At 39.6% G+C, this 18,115-nt stretch overlaps 1 protein-coding gene across 9 annotated transcripts in view; it reads left to right on the top strand.

Moving 5' to 3' along the window:
• Positions 1 to 18,115, top strand: part of NEDD4L (NEDD4 like E3 ubiquitin protein ligase) — a 431,023-nt gene that overhangs the window by 345,784 nt on the left and 67,124 nt on the right. For 4 of the 9 annotated variants that reach the window (XM_038743603.1, XM_038743599.1, XM_038743607.1 and 1 more), the window contains 3 exons: positions 1,715 to 1,891; positions 9,236 to 9,310; positions 11,762 to 11,821. In XM_038743603.1, the coding sequence (XP_038599531.1) occupies positions 1,715 to 1,891; positions 9,236 to 9,310; positions 11,762 to 11,821 (312 nt within the window). The remainder of the gene's footprint in view (positions 1 to 1,714; positions 1,892 to 9,235; positions 9,311 to 11,761; positions 11,822 to 18,115) is intronic. The other 5 variants (XM_038743606.1, XM_038743605.1, XM_038743602.1 and 2 more) reach the window with 3 other exon arrangements.

Raw genomic sequence — 18,115 nt, 5'->3', positions numbered from 1 at the left:
CCTCTGTTTCTACAGTTGTGTCTTTCAGAGTTCTTTCAGGTCTTTAATAATAATAATAATAATGGTAATTGTTAAGCCCTTACTAGGTGTGAAGTGCTATCCTAAGAGCTGGTGTAGTTTCAAGCCAATCAGGTCAGACACCATCCTTGACCCACATGGGACTTATAGTCTAATTTATTTCAATTTATTTCAAGTCTGCCTTTCTGAATTTATGGGTTAATGTGCTCCTATTTGTGTGTGAGTCTGAATGTATGTGACTGGGTTAGTGTGTAAGCGTGATTGGATGATTTACGCTTGCAGGTGTGTGTAGTTTGAATAGGTCTGTTTGTAGTAGCAAGTATCTCAATTTTACTATTGTTGTAATGTGTATTGGGGAAGGGAGATCATCCAGAAGATCGGTTAAGCATTCAGTAAATTCCATTTATTTATTGATTGAGTATCTCTGACCATAGAGAAGGTCTCTCATTGATGAGAATGGCATCTGCAGAAATGAGAATTCCTTCACCTTCACACCAAGTGCCTGGTTTGGCCACCTATCCGCTCCTTCTTCCTAAAAGAAGGTGCACTCTCCCCAGTGAAAAATGCCGCCAGCCTTTGGCAGCAGAAGTCTCTCCATTCAGAGTTGCTTTGGGGAAGTGGAGATCTTTGTGAATTTAGGTTGGGTGGCCCAATAGAGGTAGCTAATGGAGGGAGTTTGGTGTCACCTGATTTAGCTTCTCCATATCCTTGGTATGCAGATGGTCATGGTGCCAGGGCACTTCAGGTATAGTATTTCATGTACTCTCTGTATATGTGTGTATATCCATCAACATTGTTGAACAAGGGATTTTAGAACCAAAATGTAATTAAAAACTGGAGGTGATCCAAAATCTGATTCAGTAGGGTATTATTTCTCTATAAGTTGAGTACCTTGATCACAAAAATTTTAGAGATATTTTCAGCATTTCCTTTTGTTTTCCTGGACCTGAGAGAATCCTTTCATAAATTTCAGATTCAGGAGTTTGAGCAAAGACCAGCTTGATTCAGAGACCAGCCATTGCTTTTACCAAGTTGATGAACCATATTGCGAATATTTTTGACGTGGAGCAGAACTTTTCTTTTTTTTTTATTTTATAATTTAATTCAAAATCCCACGGTATTAAGAGCACACTCCTGGATAATGTAATTTCCAAATGAAACATACTAACGACTATAAGTGCATAGTGATAAAGGATAGATTCTATCAAGTCCCCTGGTCTTTGTAGGTAACTGTTTAAAATTTTAGAAATATGCTTAGTTTATAGGCAGTTACTAGTCCTAAGAAATCTGTCTATTTACAAATGAGATTTTAAAAGTGAAGTGGAAAGCTAACTTCACTAATAAACCCGAACTTTGTTTTTAGCATTCTCCATAGATACTTTTGATTTTTACACAAATGTACCTTCTATGAGTTCAATAACTATACCTAAAATAAATTTGCATCTTTTTGCCTATCAATTTTAAAATTGAGGTGTGACAGTGCATTATAAATTCTCCAAGTCATTGTCACAAATGCCAGTAAATGCTCCTTCCAGAGGTGAGAACCTCTATTTCAAAGCCTCTTTCTCATGCATTTCCCACCACCTCTGCATTAATATATGTCGAGTTACTATCATATGGTAAATAACTCTAAAATCGAGCCGGGGGGGAAAAAAGCCCTCACTGGCATTTACCATAGTTTCTTCTTTCTTATAAGCCCTGGGAAACCATCTCAGAGGAAGTGAACATAGCCAGTGACTCTATGAGTCTGGCACTGCCACCACCTCCTGCTTCTCCAGTCTCTCGGACCAGTCCTCAAGAGCTGTCAGAGGAATTGAACAGAAGACTTCAGATCACTCCGGATTCTAATGGGGAACAATTCAGTTCTTTAATTGTAAGTTGTTCTGCTAAAACCCAGATGAGTGGTTCTAAAATCTTTCATTATGGCCTGTTGTCTCTGTGCTGTGAGAAGTGTGTGTGTGTATGTGTTTGTGTTCAAAATTTTAGAAATTAACTAGACAGTTCTTATTTACTAAACTTCTCATTGCTGGGGAAAAGTAGGTTCGGCACCCACCAAATTATCCCAGCCGAACAGATAAGATTCCATCTTAAGTCTCACAAACTTGGTTACCGATTTGAACACTTCACAACCCTCGCTTGCAAAAAATCATACCTCATAGCTAAAATATAATTGATTAATAATATCCAATGACTTTTATGAATTAGTGGTGTCAATGCCCAGTGACGTGTCTTCTGAATCGGATAATAATATCAGGCAGTGTGTTTTTAAATACTAGAGAACACTGGTATTTCAAACAACTCTCGCATTTCATTAATAGTCATGCATTCAGAGTGTGTGTCTAGTATCCAGAAAATGGATATGGTACTTAGAATCTGATTTCTTAAAATGGTTCAAATTGCCTTCTCAACATTATACAAACATGCTAAAAATGTCAGCTTAATCCTAATGAAAAGGTTACCCCAGCAGCTAGCTCACCTGTGCAATTGATGTTTCTCTTGAACAATTTAAATGTCCAGTGCCAAAGAGAAACTGGTCTTCTAAAAGGGGAATTTTTTTGCAAGTCCATTAATTTACCTCTTCAGGGAGATTTCTCAAAATCCCACTATAAATTATTGTTGCCTGTTATGTCTTAGTTTTTCATTGAAATTTAAGATTAAATTATTAACCTGGAAATTTACAAAAAATTACAGAATTAAAACTTTAAGGTAGAATTGAGAAAAAGCACCCTAATCCTGGCTTAAACACAACAGCTGCCCCCAATTTAGTATGTTCAGCAGTAGTCCTGACATGTTGAACCTTTTCTTTCTGGACAGGAAAATATTGCAGGGTAATGAATTGCCCTGAGGTTGAAGATTACTGTTCTTACTAGCTCAATTCTCTAGCCAAAGAGTATGCATTCTAGCATTCAAGATCACAGAACCTTATGCAATATTCAGTCTTACCGGACTTTGTGTATTTATTTTTGATGAGTAAATAATAATGAATGAGGCCCCTCCCTCCCCTATACGGCTTTCAGTGGTTCCTCGTGGTTGTGGGAAGAGTTTGGCTGGAATTACTGATATGCTCTCAAGAATGTAAAAATTTAGGGTCCTTGTATGAGGAAGTGGGAGCTGTAATTTCTCTTTATAATGTCTCATATTTTTGAGTGTACTAGAAAACGAAGATGCCTTGGCAAAAATGTGTGTGGATTCCTCTACTAGAAATGGCACCTTGGAGACTGTGATTGTAGTGAAAGAATCCATTATTAAAATAGCATTTCAAGTAAACTCTCAGGATTGAGGGAAAATATGGAAGGATGCTATATACTCAGAAGCACAGATTTATGTTTAAAAAATTGGGGACAAAAATTGAAGCAGCCCTTTTCCACCATAAGCTGTTTGGTTATTCTTATCACGAGGTTAATGAGGGTTTATATTGAAATTGTTCCAATAGTCGTATAAAGAAACCACACAAAAAAGGGATTAAAGAGGTGCCATTAATTTTTAGAGTTAAAAGGGCCAGAGAAGGAAGATGGCCCTTAAGAATGGTTTCAAATAATCAGTCATATTTATTAAGCGCTTACGGTGTGCAGAGCACTGTACTAAGCACTTGAGAAAGTACAGCATAACGAAGTTGTCGAAACACATTCCCAGCTCCCCAGGAGGCTTACAGTCTTGAGGTAAAGTCTACATAGTCTGTAGAACAGAGATGGAAGAGTTATTGGGAAACAACATGAGTATTTATGTTTTAAGGTCCTTGAGGGCAGGAATCTTGTCTAGCACCTCTATTATGTTATACTCTTCCAAACATTTAGTTCTGCACTCCGATTACAGTAAGCACTCAAATACCATCAATTGATTGATTAAAGTCATACATTAATTCCCATTAGAAAAATAACCAGGTTAATCTATTATATAGAATTCACTAGAGTGACATTTTTATTCTTCCAAATTCAGTATCTCACGCTTTTAATATAACAGAAAAGCTAAGATTCCTTATTTTTATGGACAGTTGTCATCTTATTCTGAGGTGGAACTCACTAGTCCGAGGAAACACATTTCGAGCCAAAAGGTTGCATCATGCTGTCATTTAAAAGCAGCCTATCAAAGTCAAGTAAAAATAGTTTATCTTTAAGAGGAACTTGTAGGAAAGGGTAGAGCATTGCTTCTCCCCTTCTAATTCCATGATCACCCTGCCGCCATTTGAACTTTACATACATCATATAATGCTGACAGATTTCCTTAGAATCAATGTTTCCTGCTGACAGCTGAAGAGCCACAGCCGTGTGACTTGAAGCAGCAAAATCACTGAAGCTTTCAGTCCCACTGAAACCCTCTGATAATGAACAAGCAGAAGTGTGCCTTTCCCATTGTTTTATGTCTTCCATTTTTTTCTTATTTCCCCCTTTCCATCCACACTATTTTCCTTAAACACACTCCGAGCTTCTACCATTTCATCTGATGAAGGGCAGAAGAAATTAAGTGTGGATTGCATGTAATCTGTGCATTCCTGTTTGCAGTCATGAAAATAGGTATTGACAGTGTGCCAGGATCTAAAAGATTAAATTATGGGCATAAGAGATAATATGAATGAGGCAGCAGTTCTGAAATCTATTTAGTACTTTGGGCCACTCATTTCTCACTGATTTTTCTGTGGAGAACCTTTGTGCAAGTAGGAAGTTTCTTTTGTGGGAAGCCTAGAGGTAGGAGATAGGGATTCCTACGAGAAGGAATGAATCAAATTGATATTCTTCAAGGCCCCCAGTCTACCACTCTGTCTACCTTCAAAACCCTCCTAAAACCACAACTCCTCCATTAGGCCTTTCCTAGACTAAGTTTCTTATTTTGCCCATATGCCCTCTCCTCTGAGTTGACTGTGTACCCCTTAAGCATTTTGATAGTCAGCCAACCCCTCAATGCTTAGGTAGTAATATTCTTTACTATTTCCCTTATCTGAAAGTCTGTATAAATGTCTGTCTCCCCCTGCAGACTATAAGCCCTGTGTAGGCAGGGATCATGTCCACCAACTCTGTTGTGTTATGCTTTCCCAAGTGTTTAGTACAATACTCTGCACACAGTAAATTCTCAGTAAATACCTTTGATTGATAAGTGTGGAAAAAGTCTATGCAAATGTGAAAGCTGCATGGGAGTCTGGCAGGCCTCTTTTCTGGATGTCCTATATCAATCAATCAGTGGTATTTATTGAACACTTACTGTGGGCAGAACACAGTAGTAAATGCTTGGGAGAATTTTTTACAGGGTATTAGAAAAAAATCCCTGCCCACAAGGACCTTACAGACTAGCAGGGAGACAGGCATTAAAATAAATTACAGATGGTATATGCATAAGTTCTGTTGGGGTGGGTTGAAAATCAAAGTGCTTAAGGGTTACAGACCAAAGTGCATAGGTAATGCAGATGGGAGGGTCAATAGGGGAAGTGAGGACTTAGTGAGGGAAGGCTTCTTAGCGGTGTTATGATTGCAGTCATATATAGAATCCATCATGCTTAATTTCATTGACTCTACCTGAGAAGATGGGCCCTGAGACTACCTGCCTTAGTGAATAGAACATGGGACTGAGATTCAGGAGACCTGATATCAGCGCTGCTGCTGGCCTTCTGTATGAAAGCTTGGTTAAGTCACTTAACTTGTCTGTGCTCTAGTTTCTTCCTCTGTGAATTAGGTATATAATACCTGTTCTCCCTACCACATAATAGATTGTGAGCCGCATGTGAAACAGGGATTGAGTCTGAACTAATATTCCTGTATTTTTTATGGTATTTGTTAAGTGCTTACTGTGTGCCAGACACTGGCGAAGATATAGGATAATCAGGTTGTGCACAGTCCCTGTCCCACATAGGGCCAGCAGTCTTAGTTCTCATTTTGCATATGAGGTAATTGAGGCACAGAGAAGTTAAGTGATTTGCCCAAGGTCACACAGCAGGCAAGTTTCAGAATCGGGATTAGAACCCAGATCCTCTGACTTCCAGGCCTGTGCTCTTTCCACTAGACAGGGCTGCTTCTGCATTTAGCACAATGCTTAGCATACGACTAATTCTTAAAGAATAACATTACTAATAGTGGAGTTCACCCACCTGAAAATGGAAATATAAAGCCTCCGAATGTAAATGTTTTTCTAGATATAAGCATACCGATTACAGGAGGCTGGAGTTTATTTGATGCTGGTTGATATTGTTTCTACTATATAAAATTATACCTTTAAATGAATAGGAAACATCGCCATCATCATAATCATGGTGGTATTAAGTGCCAACCACGTACTTACTAAGCATCAGGATAGATACAAGTTCATCATTTGGACACAGTCCCTGTCCCTCACTGAGTTTACAGTCTAAGTAGGAGGAAGAACAGTAATTGAATCTTCATTTTATAAATGAAGAAACAGGCTTAGAGAAGTGAAGTGACTTGTCCAAAGTCACACAGCAGTCAAGTGGAAGAGTTGGGATTAGAACTCAGATCATTTAACTCCTAGGCCCATGCTCTTTCTACTAAGCCATACTGCTTCAGCTATACCCCTTATCCTAGACCGTAACCACTGCTCCTCTTTTTTAAATGCTGGGATAAAGTACTGCCTGCTCAAAGAATAGATTTGGGTTTTCTGGCCAAGAATTACCACCAAATTTTCCTCAATTTTCTTTTGTTTTCCTGCATAACATCCCTTGAGTTTTTCCCCATAAAAGATGCCCCCTTAACTGACATGGTCAAATTTACTTCCTGGGTCAACCTGTGGCACTAAGATGGAGAGGGAAAGCAAGGGGTAACATTTCCATCTCTTTCACTTTCATTTCCTCCTACTCTCACTCTTCCAGCCAACTGAGAGAAGAGCTCTAATGTGTTTCTGTCTAGTTTATAATGGTGGAGACAAGTCTGGAAGAAGATGCTTTTGATCATCTTTAATGGCTTCTTTAAATTCCACAGCCATAGGGGCAGAAAGTAGTGGAGCGATGACCAAATCAAAAAGCCTCTACTCCCTTCTAATTCTCCATGACCTCTCAGCTGCCTTCAACACTCTGGACCACCTCCTTCTCCTGAAAACATTATATAAACTTATCTTCACTGACACTGTCCTCTCTTTGTTCGTCTCCTATCTTCCACTCCTCAGTTCTTTTTTCAGGCTTCTCCTCTGCCTCCCACCATCTAACTGTGGAAGTCTCTCAATGCTCAGTTCTAGGTCCCTTGTATTCTCTATCTATACCCATTCCTTTAAGGAACACATTTGTCCCCACAGCTTCAACTACCATCCATATGTGAATGATTCCCAAATTTACCTCACTGTCCCTATCTTCTCTCCTTCTCTGCAGTCTTGAATTTCCTCCTACCTTCAGGACTACTGTACATGGATGTCCCACCTCAAACTTAACATGTCTAAAACAGAACTCCTTATCTTCCTAGCACAATTCTGTTCCCCCTGCAGTTTCCATCATGATTGACAACACCACTATCCTCTCTGTCTCCCAAGCCTGTAATCTTGGTATTATCCTCGACCCATCTCTCTCATTCAACTCACAATCTGTCACTAAGTCCTGTCAGCTATGCCTTCACAACATCACTAAAATCTGGCCTTTCATCTCCATCCAAACTGCTACTATGATGATTCAAGCACTTATCATGTCCTGTCTTCACTACTGCATCAGCCTCCTTTCTGACCACACTGACTTATATCTATCCCCACTCCAGTCCTTACTCCACTCTGGTTCCCAGAGTATTTTTCTTAAAAAAAAAAGTTCAGAAACCTCCCAAGGTTACTCATCCACTTCCACATACAGAAACTCCTTACCAATGGCTTTAAAGAATGCAATTCATTCAGTCAGTCACATTTATTGAGCACTTACTGTGTGCGGAGCACTGTACTAAGAGCTTGGGAAGTACAAATCAGCAACATATAGAGACGGTCCCTACCCAACAACGGGCTCACAGTCTAGAAGGGGGAGACAGACAACAAAACGAAACAAGTAGACAGGTGGCAATAACATCAGAATAAATGGAATTATAGCTATATACACATCATTAATAAAATAGAGTAATAACTATGTACAAATATACTCAATCAACTCTCCCCCTCCCATTTTATTCATTCATTCATTCAAAGGTATTTATTGAGCACTTATTGTGTGCAAAGCACTGTACTAGGTGCTTGGAAAGTACAATTTGGCAACACATAGAAACAATCCCTACCCAACAACGGGTTCAGTCTAGAACAGGGGAGACAGACAACGAAACAAAACAAGTGGACAGGTATTAATAGCATCAATATAAGTAGATAGAATTATAGATATATACACATCATTAATGAACGGAATAATAAATATGTGCAAATATACACAAGTGCTGTGGTGTGGGGGGTAGTAGAGGGAGGGAGTTGGGACGATGGGGAGGGGAGAGGGAGCAGAGGAAAAGGGGGGCTCGGTCTGCTTATTTTATAGTACGTCTCAGCCTGCACGCTTCACTCATCTAAAACAAACTTACTCGCTGTACTTTGATCTCATCTGTCTCACTGCTGAACCCTTGCCCACATCCCCGCTCAGGCCTGGAACTCTGCCTTCATATATGACAGAGCCTTCAAAGCCCACCTTCAAAGCCTTAACAAAATCACATCTCCTAAAAGAAAAGCAGCGTGGCTCGGTGGAAAGAGCCCAGGCTTTGGAGTCAGAGGTCATGGGTTCAAATCCCAGCTCTGCCAATTGTCAGCTGTATGACTTTGGGCAAGTCACTTCACTTTTCTGGGCCTCAGTTCCCTCATCTGTAAAATGGGGATGAAGACTGTGAGCCCCCCGTGGGACAACCTGATCACCCTGTAACTTCCCCAGCCCTTAGAACAGTGCTTTGCACATAGTAAACACTTAATAAATTCCATCATTATTATTATTGTAAGAGGCCTTCCCTGACTATGCCCTCAATTCCCCTACTCCCTCTCTCTTTTGTGTCACCCATACCCTTAGGGCTGTATCATTTAAGAACTTAATATTCACTCGACCTCCAGTCCCACAGCATTTCCATAATTTAGCTTAAGATATGTGTCCCGCTCTAGACTGCAAGCTCCCGGCAGACAAGGAACCAAATATCTCAGTCGTGTTGTATTTTCTCAGCATTTAGCATTCTCTGCCCACAGTAAGCACTCAATATAAATACCACGGATTGATTGTCTAGTTTGAATGATTGAAAAAGATGAGATCTAGTTTTGCTTCCATTTCTAACTCTACATATTTATCTTTTTGCAGCAAAGGGAACCTCCTTCAAGACTGAGGTCATGCAGTGTTACAGATACGGTCGCTGAACAGGCCCATCTTCCCCTGGTAATCCAAAACAAACCTTCATTTATCACATTGCAATATATCTATGGTTTTTAATCCTTTCCGTTGTCAATTGCATTTCTTCCTGGGGAAATGGTTTCAAAACGTTGTGGATGAATACATTTTTGCCCTGAGTCTGTGGAAAATTTTGATATTCCAAATTATTGTTGGCCAAGTCAAGAGAGTGGTGTAGTCCAAGCTATTTCGGTAAAATCTACTAACATAAATTAATTCAGGCTCAGATTTAGATTTATTCATTTATACTTTGGAATGGTACAACTTATTAAATAGATGTTTGTTGGCAGTTCACATGAGTAATTCCCCTTTTCTTTGAAAGGAGATGCATTCAACCAAAGCTATAGATTTAAAAGTGAGAATGATTTTATTACCATAAATCTAAGCATTTCATTTTATTGAACATGCATTATAAAGAAAAACCACAAAATGAAAGAGAAATCATTTTAAACAGGAAGAAATCCCTAAGTTATCAAATTAATGTCTTTTTTATTCTGAACTAATTTTCACATTCTTTCCTCATATCAGTCAGAATGTACTATGCCACCTCTATAAGGCAGCTCTCACAAGCCAAATAATTTGACTCTCAGATTTTCAGGGCATAAGGCATACTGCATTTATATTCATGAATCAGTAAAGTGGGATGAACGTCATACCCTTGAGTACACAAATCATAGGCTGGTTAGAACTGGCTTGTGGAGATTGGAAAAAGCAGAAAATGAAAAATGTATGAATAAAAATTAAAGCTGAGTATTTTGGGTTTTTGCATTTAAACGATGAATAAGGATTTGCACACTTAAGTTGGTATTTGGCCACCCAGCATTCTATTATTGTCATTCCTAGGGATCTAGGACTATTCAATTAGGTGATTAACTTTTATAAAAATATATGTGTATAATAATAATGGTATTTGTTAAGCGCTTACTATGTGCCAAGCACTGTTCTAAGCGCTGGGTTAGATACAAGGTTATCAGGTTGTCCCACATGAGGCTGACAGTTTTAATCACCATTTTACAGCTGAGGTAATGAGGCACCAAGAAGTTAAGTGACTTGCCCAAAGCCACACAGCTGACAAGTGGTGGAGCTGGGATTAGAACCCATGACCTCTGACTCCCAAGCCTGGGCTCTTTCCATTAGTCTGCATCTAGACACAACTCTGCATTTTTGTGGTTATCATTCACTGGTACTGTTCTACGAAAAGGAAAACAGTCATACTTTTTGATCTCTTTGACAATGCGCTCTAGAAATGAGTTCTATTTGAACTACTTTTGAAGTAATCCATCAGTATTTTTGTTGAAAGAGCATGTGTCTGTTCATCAGGAGTTAGGGGTCTAGTCTCAGCTCAGACTCTGGCTTGCTATGTGACCTTCAGCAAGTCATTTATCCACTCTGGAAACCTCAGATTCTGCATCTGTAAGATGGGCATAGTAATATCTGCCTCTACCTCACGGGCGTGTGAGAATAGAATGAGGTAATTAATTTGAAAGCACTGTGGAAAATGAAAGTGCTTTTAAAGTTTAAGGTGGTATTGTTAGTGGAAAAAATGTTTTGGTTTCAATTGCCTAATCCAGTATTCTTTTTTACTACTGGTCTGATTGCCAGAAATTATCCTGTGAAAAATTCTCTACATAGTTCCATATATTTTAATTTGCCTGTTTGCCACGTATTTTAATTTTCACAAAATCCTGTAGACATTGGTTTCATATATTTATTTTATGTGGTGGCCAGAATAGCAGACTAAGGTGTTACTGAAATATAGGATGGTGGTGGATATTGAACAGGGCAAAAAATGGGTATGCAGCTGTCTTTCTGGGATGGTGTCGGCATTGTTCAACCTGGAAGCAGGAGGGTGGACTTGAAGAGGTCCTTTCAGCTTCTTAGTCTGGGATTCTTCTGTGAAGTGACCATTGCTTTTTCCTTTCCAAATTGAAGTGCACTTTATTTTCCAATGGACTTGCTATCTTAGAAACTGCTGATTGGGACCTGACTTTTCTCTTTTCTGGCACTTAACCAAGTAACCACTCACTGATCTTCAGAAGCCTCCCATTTGGTTTTTCTGATTTTTAAAACCAAGAATTTATTAGCCTTGTTCTGGCTGAGGGCCAATGTTTATGTCACTGATAGAAACTTTCCTAAAACAAGGAAAAAAGATTGTTCTCATTTGGTTGGCTGGTGGAGGTGGATGACTTGTAAATTCTAGAATGCAATTCTCCTGGTCCTTGGAATTTAAAGTAAAGAAAAAGGCCGATGCCACTTCCATACCTGATCATCAGTGATTGATTGCTTCATTTTACTTCCAGATAGCATTGATTTATTCAAAATTCTGATCTCCGGCCTGACTGCAAAGTAGTCAGACAAGTAGCTCTGAGTCCTGATTCATGAAGATGTCAGAGCTGTCTAAGCAAGTGTATTTAACTGACATTAATTATCATTTAACAGCAGAGTGTCCCAACTAGGAGAGCTCGTTCTTCAACTGTCACAGGTGGTGAGGAGCCAACGGTAATGAAATTCTTTATCAGACACTCACAGCAAAAAATGTATGGGTTGGATTTATATATATTGTACAATAAATGCTTAGTTTTCTTTTTCCATACATCCTCTGTAAGATTAGCATCATGGTTCTGAAACTGGGGGTGTTTTATATTTTTAACTCATTTCTCTGCCATCATTTTAATGTTGAGTGAATATGAGCTATTGGTGGTGTCATATATAGCTGTTTCTGTATATTGGTGGTGTCATATATTGCTGTTTCTATAGCTATATAGCTGTTTCTGCCACTCTAAATGACTAAAGCATTGAAATTTTGGTTTGAATATTGGCATTAATATAGCTAATAAAATAATCTATCTCTAATAGTACTATCCCTTCATTAAAGTTGTTTGGCTTAGAATAGCTAAACAGCAAGCTTTATTGGTGTTCTTCAAGAAGCAATCTTTTCATCTAAACCACTCCTATTTCTAAGTACATTATTCAGTTTTGCCCAGACATGATTTTATGTGCATTTTGGCTAGAAAATTGCTAGGGAACTAGGGCATTTTTATCTGACAAATGAAGTCACTGTGGTGTTGGAAGAGGTGGTGTGTGTGCATGTTGGAACTGGTGAGTACTACAGCTCAGGGTTTCCTTATTGTGGGGTTTTGCAAAAAGGCAACTCCCGTGGTATAAGTGAATTAGGCGCATATCAGAAACAGGTTGTTTCTAGTACCAGGAGCTGCTACTCAGATCACTTGTGGCCTGATCATTTTGGCCTTACCATTGTTACTCACATTATATTACTTTGTTGGCAGAGGAGAGTTATTCCAGGTGATGGTTATTATGTGACTGGTGGTTTTCTACAGAGCCTAGTCATCTTAAAACAAATTGTTAATCAGTTACAAAGTTAATATTTAACATTCAGCATTTTCCGGATGAAAAGTTAAATTGGCTTTGAGAATTACCCTGGTTGAACCAAAGTCTGAGGCTATATAATTTATGTGTAGGTCCAGTTTCAAATGAGATGGTTTCTCTTTTCAGGAGAAGCCAAGAAACTGCAAGATCCAAAAGTGTGTCTTCCCTTTTGCACAGTTGATTTTGCTATGAAGAATGGAGTATAGTAGTTAATAAGAGAATGCCTGCTTGGAAAAGATAGCAGAAGTCAACCTTGGATTCTTTCAAAATCTTTTGTTTCCTTCAAAAATGTTCCCCTTGCCTGCAACTTTCACCAGCTCTTAGCCAGTCAATATGATTTTCTACCTTCTCCAGTATATTTTCTTCCTTGGTGTTTATTCAGCGAGGAGTACAATGATGTATTTGTTTCTTATGTAGATATGGTCGAACTAATCACATTACCACATTTCTTGAAATTAATTACAGATTTGCTAAACAAAATACTTGACTGAGCCATCTGAAATGTCATTCCAACTTTGCTCTTCTCCAATCATCCCTCTGACCCTGACTTGGGGTTCCTGCTGTCCCACTGTTCTCGGTTTGTCATCTGGTGGTAGGAACAATAATGGCCAGAGAAGGTTGAGGTCCAGGGAACAGTTAATAAAATGAATTTCATGGGATAGAGGTCAGGAAGAGGGTTTTCTGGGTCCACAGTGGTCACACTGCTGTAAGTTCCCAAGGAGAGAACATTCTCCCAAGGAGAATGTGTGTGTCCCCTTACTTAGGAAGCAAAGCAAGAACTAAAAAAAAGAAATATCCACTTGGAGGAATCATCAAGTTTTCCAGAGTAGCTCGGCACCTGAATTTCTGTGGCTACCTTTGTTAGATTAATGGTGAAACAACATGCCCCTTTCATTACCCATCCCTAACCAATATGACCTTCCCTTTCTATCCTCTGGTAGCTCTTTATCCAGTCTAATCAGATTAGTCACAGCAGATCTATTCCTTGCTCCACTTTAGGTACCTGGGTTCACTCTGAATCTGGAAGATTTCATTTCTTGTCAGTTGTTTCCTTCTGGAGGGCTTCTCTGACAGTTCTCCTGCTATTGGAAGGTCTAATTCCTTGTTGTTCATTCCCTTATTTACACAATAAAAATCTTGCTAAAACTGATTTTTTGGAAATAGAAGACATGCTCAGCAGGGAAAAAAATTCAATAATTCCCTCCTTTCTTCAGGAAAGGCTTTCTAGTGAGAGTAATTGAAAGTTGTCAAATCTGTCTTCCCTTTCTTTGTTTGACATAGCTCTATTCTTGCTCTGGAGAACTAAAAAGAATAACTGTAAATAATATTCCTCCCCTTTAAGGATTAAGAAGGATGCTTAAGAATGTAGGAGTACAGTACTGAGCTTTGTGGGAATTGCGTCATGAGACAAAAAGGAGAGCTTTTATCCTGATATTAACAATATTTAAAAGCTGTATGTCTACATGGGATTTTCAGTAATAACAGTAATCCCAATTTACATGGGATAGTCCAACCACATAACTCCTACTTTAGATGCCTTGACAAATCTAAAGAAAACAAGGGCTGGCTGAGGTGTATACCTTATGATTGTCCATGTGGACATTCATCGTGTTGCAGAGGAGATGAGGGGCTCTTTGAGGAGAGTGGTTGCATGGACACTCAGCAAGCCCTGGATGTGTGTTTCCAGGGTGGAAGACCAGTAGCAACTCTGGTGGCAGGGCCATAATCATAGAACTTGCCAGGTGGGCCAATAGATATATAACCCTGAAGGGGCTTTTTGCCCAGGAGCAGTGTTATCATAGCAATCTGGGCTCTATTGGTGCTGGTTGTAGGTAAACTAACCATTCCTGGGCCTGTGTCTCCTGGGCATTAGAGATAGAGGAGGTGGGGCAGAGGAAACAGGTTAGCACATTTCCTTACCCTTATGTCCATACCTTTTCTTCCCAAATCTCTCAGTACCTGCCATTTTTTCATCTTTTTCCCTCTCCACTCTGAACTTTTCTCCTCCTGCCTCTCCCAATTTTGCTTTTACCATTTCTCCTTTACTTTCTTTTTTCCATTTCCTTTTTTGTCTTCCTGTTTTCCCTCTACTCAGTTTCCCATCTCTTATCCCCCTTGTCCATTATCTTTTCTTACCCCCCTTTTCTCCTCTTGCTATCTTTTTATTCTGCCCTCATCATACTTAAGATATCAATCAATCAATCAATCAATCGTATTTATTGAGCGCTTACTATGTGCAGAGCACTGTACTAAGCGCTTGGGAAGTACAAATTGGCAACACATATCTTAAGATGAGATTAAGATATCTTAATGTTAAACTGAACTAGAAGTCTAAAAGGAGTTGTCCTTATTTCTGTATGTGTTTAGAGACTTGAGATGACCAGAGTAGGCCCAGTTCTCCTTTCTAGTATTGGAATTTGCTTGATTCTTCTTCAGGGGCCCATATCCCTCTGTCCTTTTCCATCCTCATGATTGTAAATTGGGCTGTATGTGAAGAACATATGCTGTCCTCTCCCAGACTTTCCCATTTCCCTAGACAACACCATCATCCTCCCTGACTCACAAGCCCACAACCTGAAGCACTTAGTCCAGTTCTCTGCACACAGTAAGTGCTTAATATGATTAAATGAATGAATGAACCTTGGCATTACAACCCAGATATTCAGTATCACCAAGCCGTGCAGGGTTCAAGCTTCTCAATGTCTCTAGAATCTGTTTTTTCTTTTCCACCCAAACTACTACCATGCTTATCCTAGCATACTTACCTCACATGACTACTGCATCAGGCTCCGTACTGACCTCGGTATATCCTAATGATGAAAATAATTATGGCATTTAACTGCTTACTATGTGCCAAGTACTGTTCTAAGTGCTGGGGTAGATACAAATTAATCAGGTTGGACACCATCCCTGTCCCTCATGGGGCTCATACACTTAATCCCCATTTAACAGGTGAGGGCTGAGGCCCATTGAAGTTAACTGACTTGCCCCGGGTCACACAGCAGACATACCTCATTCTGCTGCATGGATAATTTTTCTAAAAAAAATCTCTGTCCACATCTCCTTAGTTCTCAAAAACCTCCAGTGGTTGCCCATCCATCTCTGCGTCCAACAGGAACTCCTTAACACTGTCTTTAAAGCACTCAATCAGCTCTCCCCCCTCCCAACTTAACTTAATGATCTCCTACTATAACTCAAACCATACTCTTCACTCCTTAAGCCCCAAACTATTCACTGTACCTCAGTCTTGTCTTTTTTGCCACTGACCCCTTGCATCATGCCCTCCCTTTGGCTTGGAACTTCCACCCACCTCATATCCCCCAGACCATCTTTCTCTCCATCTTCAAATCCGTACTAAAATCACATCTCCTCCAAGAAGCCTTCCCAAATTCAGCCGTTGCTTCCCTGTCTAAGCCCTCCCTTAAGCAGCATGGCTCAGTGGAAAGAGCATAGGCTTGGGAATCAGAGGTCATGTGTTCTAATCCCTTCTAGTTTTCAAGCAGGTATCATCTATACCTACTCTTTTGTATTGAATTCTCCCAAGTGCTTAGTATAGTGCTCTGCACACATCTCCCAAATACCATCCATTGATTGACTTAGCCCTTTTATGTAGCAGCAAATAATTTATTCTCCTCCTCTCTTCTTCCCTTTCTCCATTACTCACCCTTCCTCCACTGATTATTTGTTGCCCGAACTTTCTTTTAGTGATTTAGCAAAACATCCCCCTAGCCACAAACCCTGAAAGCAAGTGACTTCCATTTTGATTGTTTTTAACTTTTCCCTTTTACTACTTACAACCACTAGGACCTCCACACGGTTGCTATCACTACTAATTATTTTTGAGAACCACAGTTCGGTTTTCATTTCCTTTGGAACAGTAGCATTTGAAACATGCAGTGAATCACAATCACAGGAAAACAATGCAGAAAAATGAATTATTAGTAGGGAATTATTTTGCAGCTACAAGCCAATTATGAGTTTAATTTCAAGTCCCTAATGGAGGTTCAAATGGTTGAAATCAGCTAAATTATCAGGCTCAGTTGCTGTTCATCTTAGATGAGTAGCAGTACTCCAGGCAGGTTGAAGCTAACCCGTTAGATCACCACACATGCATGCTTATCAGATTCTGCAGTCAGTTTCCCTTCCTCCCATTATTATTACTCAGAATGCTTGAACTAAGTTTAAGGAATCCAGATCTCAAATCCATTAGTTCATCATTACAGGTATATATTGAGTGTCTTCTGTGCATAGAATACTGTACTAGGGGCTTTTGAACAAAAGGTAAAAGTCGAAGATATGGTCTCTGCCCTCAAGGAATTTAGTCTTTCTCATTAAAACATTGAGAGATTACTAATTACAATTGGAAAACTCCTTGAGATTAAATGACATTGTTTCATGAGTCAGGTATTTCACAATCTACGTTTTTGTGAATAATTTCATTTATAGCGCATTTAGAGGGACATTTGAAATTTGAAAAATTGATTTGCTGAATTTGATAGAGAAGCAGTGTGGCTTAGTGGAAAGAGCCCGGGCTTGGGAGTCAGAAGTCGTGGGTTCTATTCCCGGCTCTGCCACTTGTCTGCTGTGTGACCCTGGGTAAATCACTTAACTTTTCTCATGGGTTCTATTCCCAGCTCCGCCACTTGTCTGCTGTGTGACCCCAAGTCACTTAACTTTTCTGTGCCTCAGTTACTTCATCTGTAAAATGGGGATTAAGACTGTGATCCAGCCCCACATGGGACAACCTGATTACCTGTAGCTACCCCAGCGCTTAGAACAGTGCTTGGCAAATAGTAAGCACTTAACTAATGTCATCGTTTTTGTTTTCCATCTACCAGGTGCCAAATTCCTGTTCCTAAACTCTCTCACACACCCCTGCCCTCTGTTTCCCCTATTTATCACACTTTTACCTTCCTTGGTTTAAGGTTGTTGTTTTTTTGGCCTCTTCCCCTTCCTCCCATTCCCTGAGCCCCTCTCTACCTCACTTTCCCTTTCTGCCTCTGATACTATAACTTGAGAGCACTAGAACAGAATTGGGGAATGGGGGAATGTAGTGACAGAAGTCCAGAACCCCTGAAGCCATGGACTGGAAAAAAAAAGTCATTTCTAAGCCACAACTGCAGCCTCCCAGACCCCCTTTGCTTTCTTGCTTTTTCATTTAATGTGGCATGCCACCAGGCCCCTAAACTAGGCTGTTTGATTTTCCCACTTCAAGTGCAAAGAATTTTAGGCAAAATTAAAGCCTGTCTGCACAATGAACCACAAGGCCTCTTTCAATTAAACTGTTGGAATGTTAAGTTCCAACTGTTTTGTGTGTAGTTACATCACATTTTTGAACATGATGAATATGAGTGAAACATCTTGTCAACTGTAATAAGCTGCCTGGTCTCCTGTTCTAATACCCTG

The sequence above is a fragment of the Tachyglossus aculeatus genome, chromosome 3 (genome assembly GCF_015852505.1).
Source record: "Tachyglossus aculeatus isolate mTacAcu1 chromosome 3, mTacAcu1.pri, whole genome shotgun sequence".
In the NCBI taxonomy this organism is placed as follows: Eukaryota; Metazoa; Chordata; class Mammalia; order Monotremata; family Tachyglossidae; genus Tachyglossus; species Tachyglossus aculeatus.
Note: the sequence above shows the minus strand (reverse complement) of the source record. Positions and strands in the feature narration are given on the sequence as shown.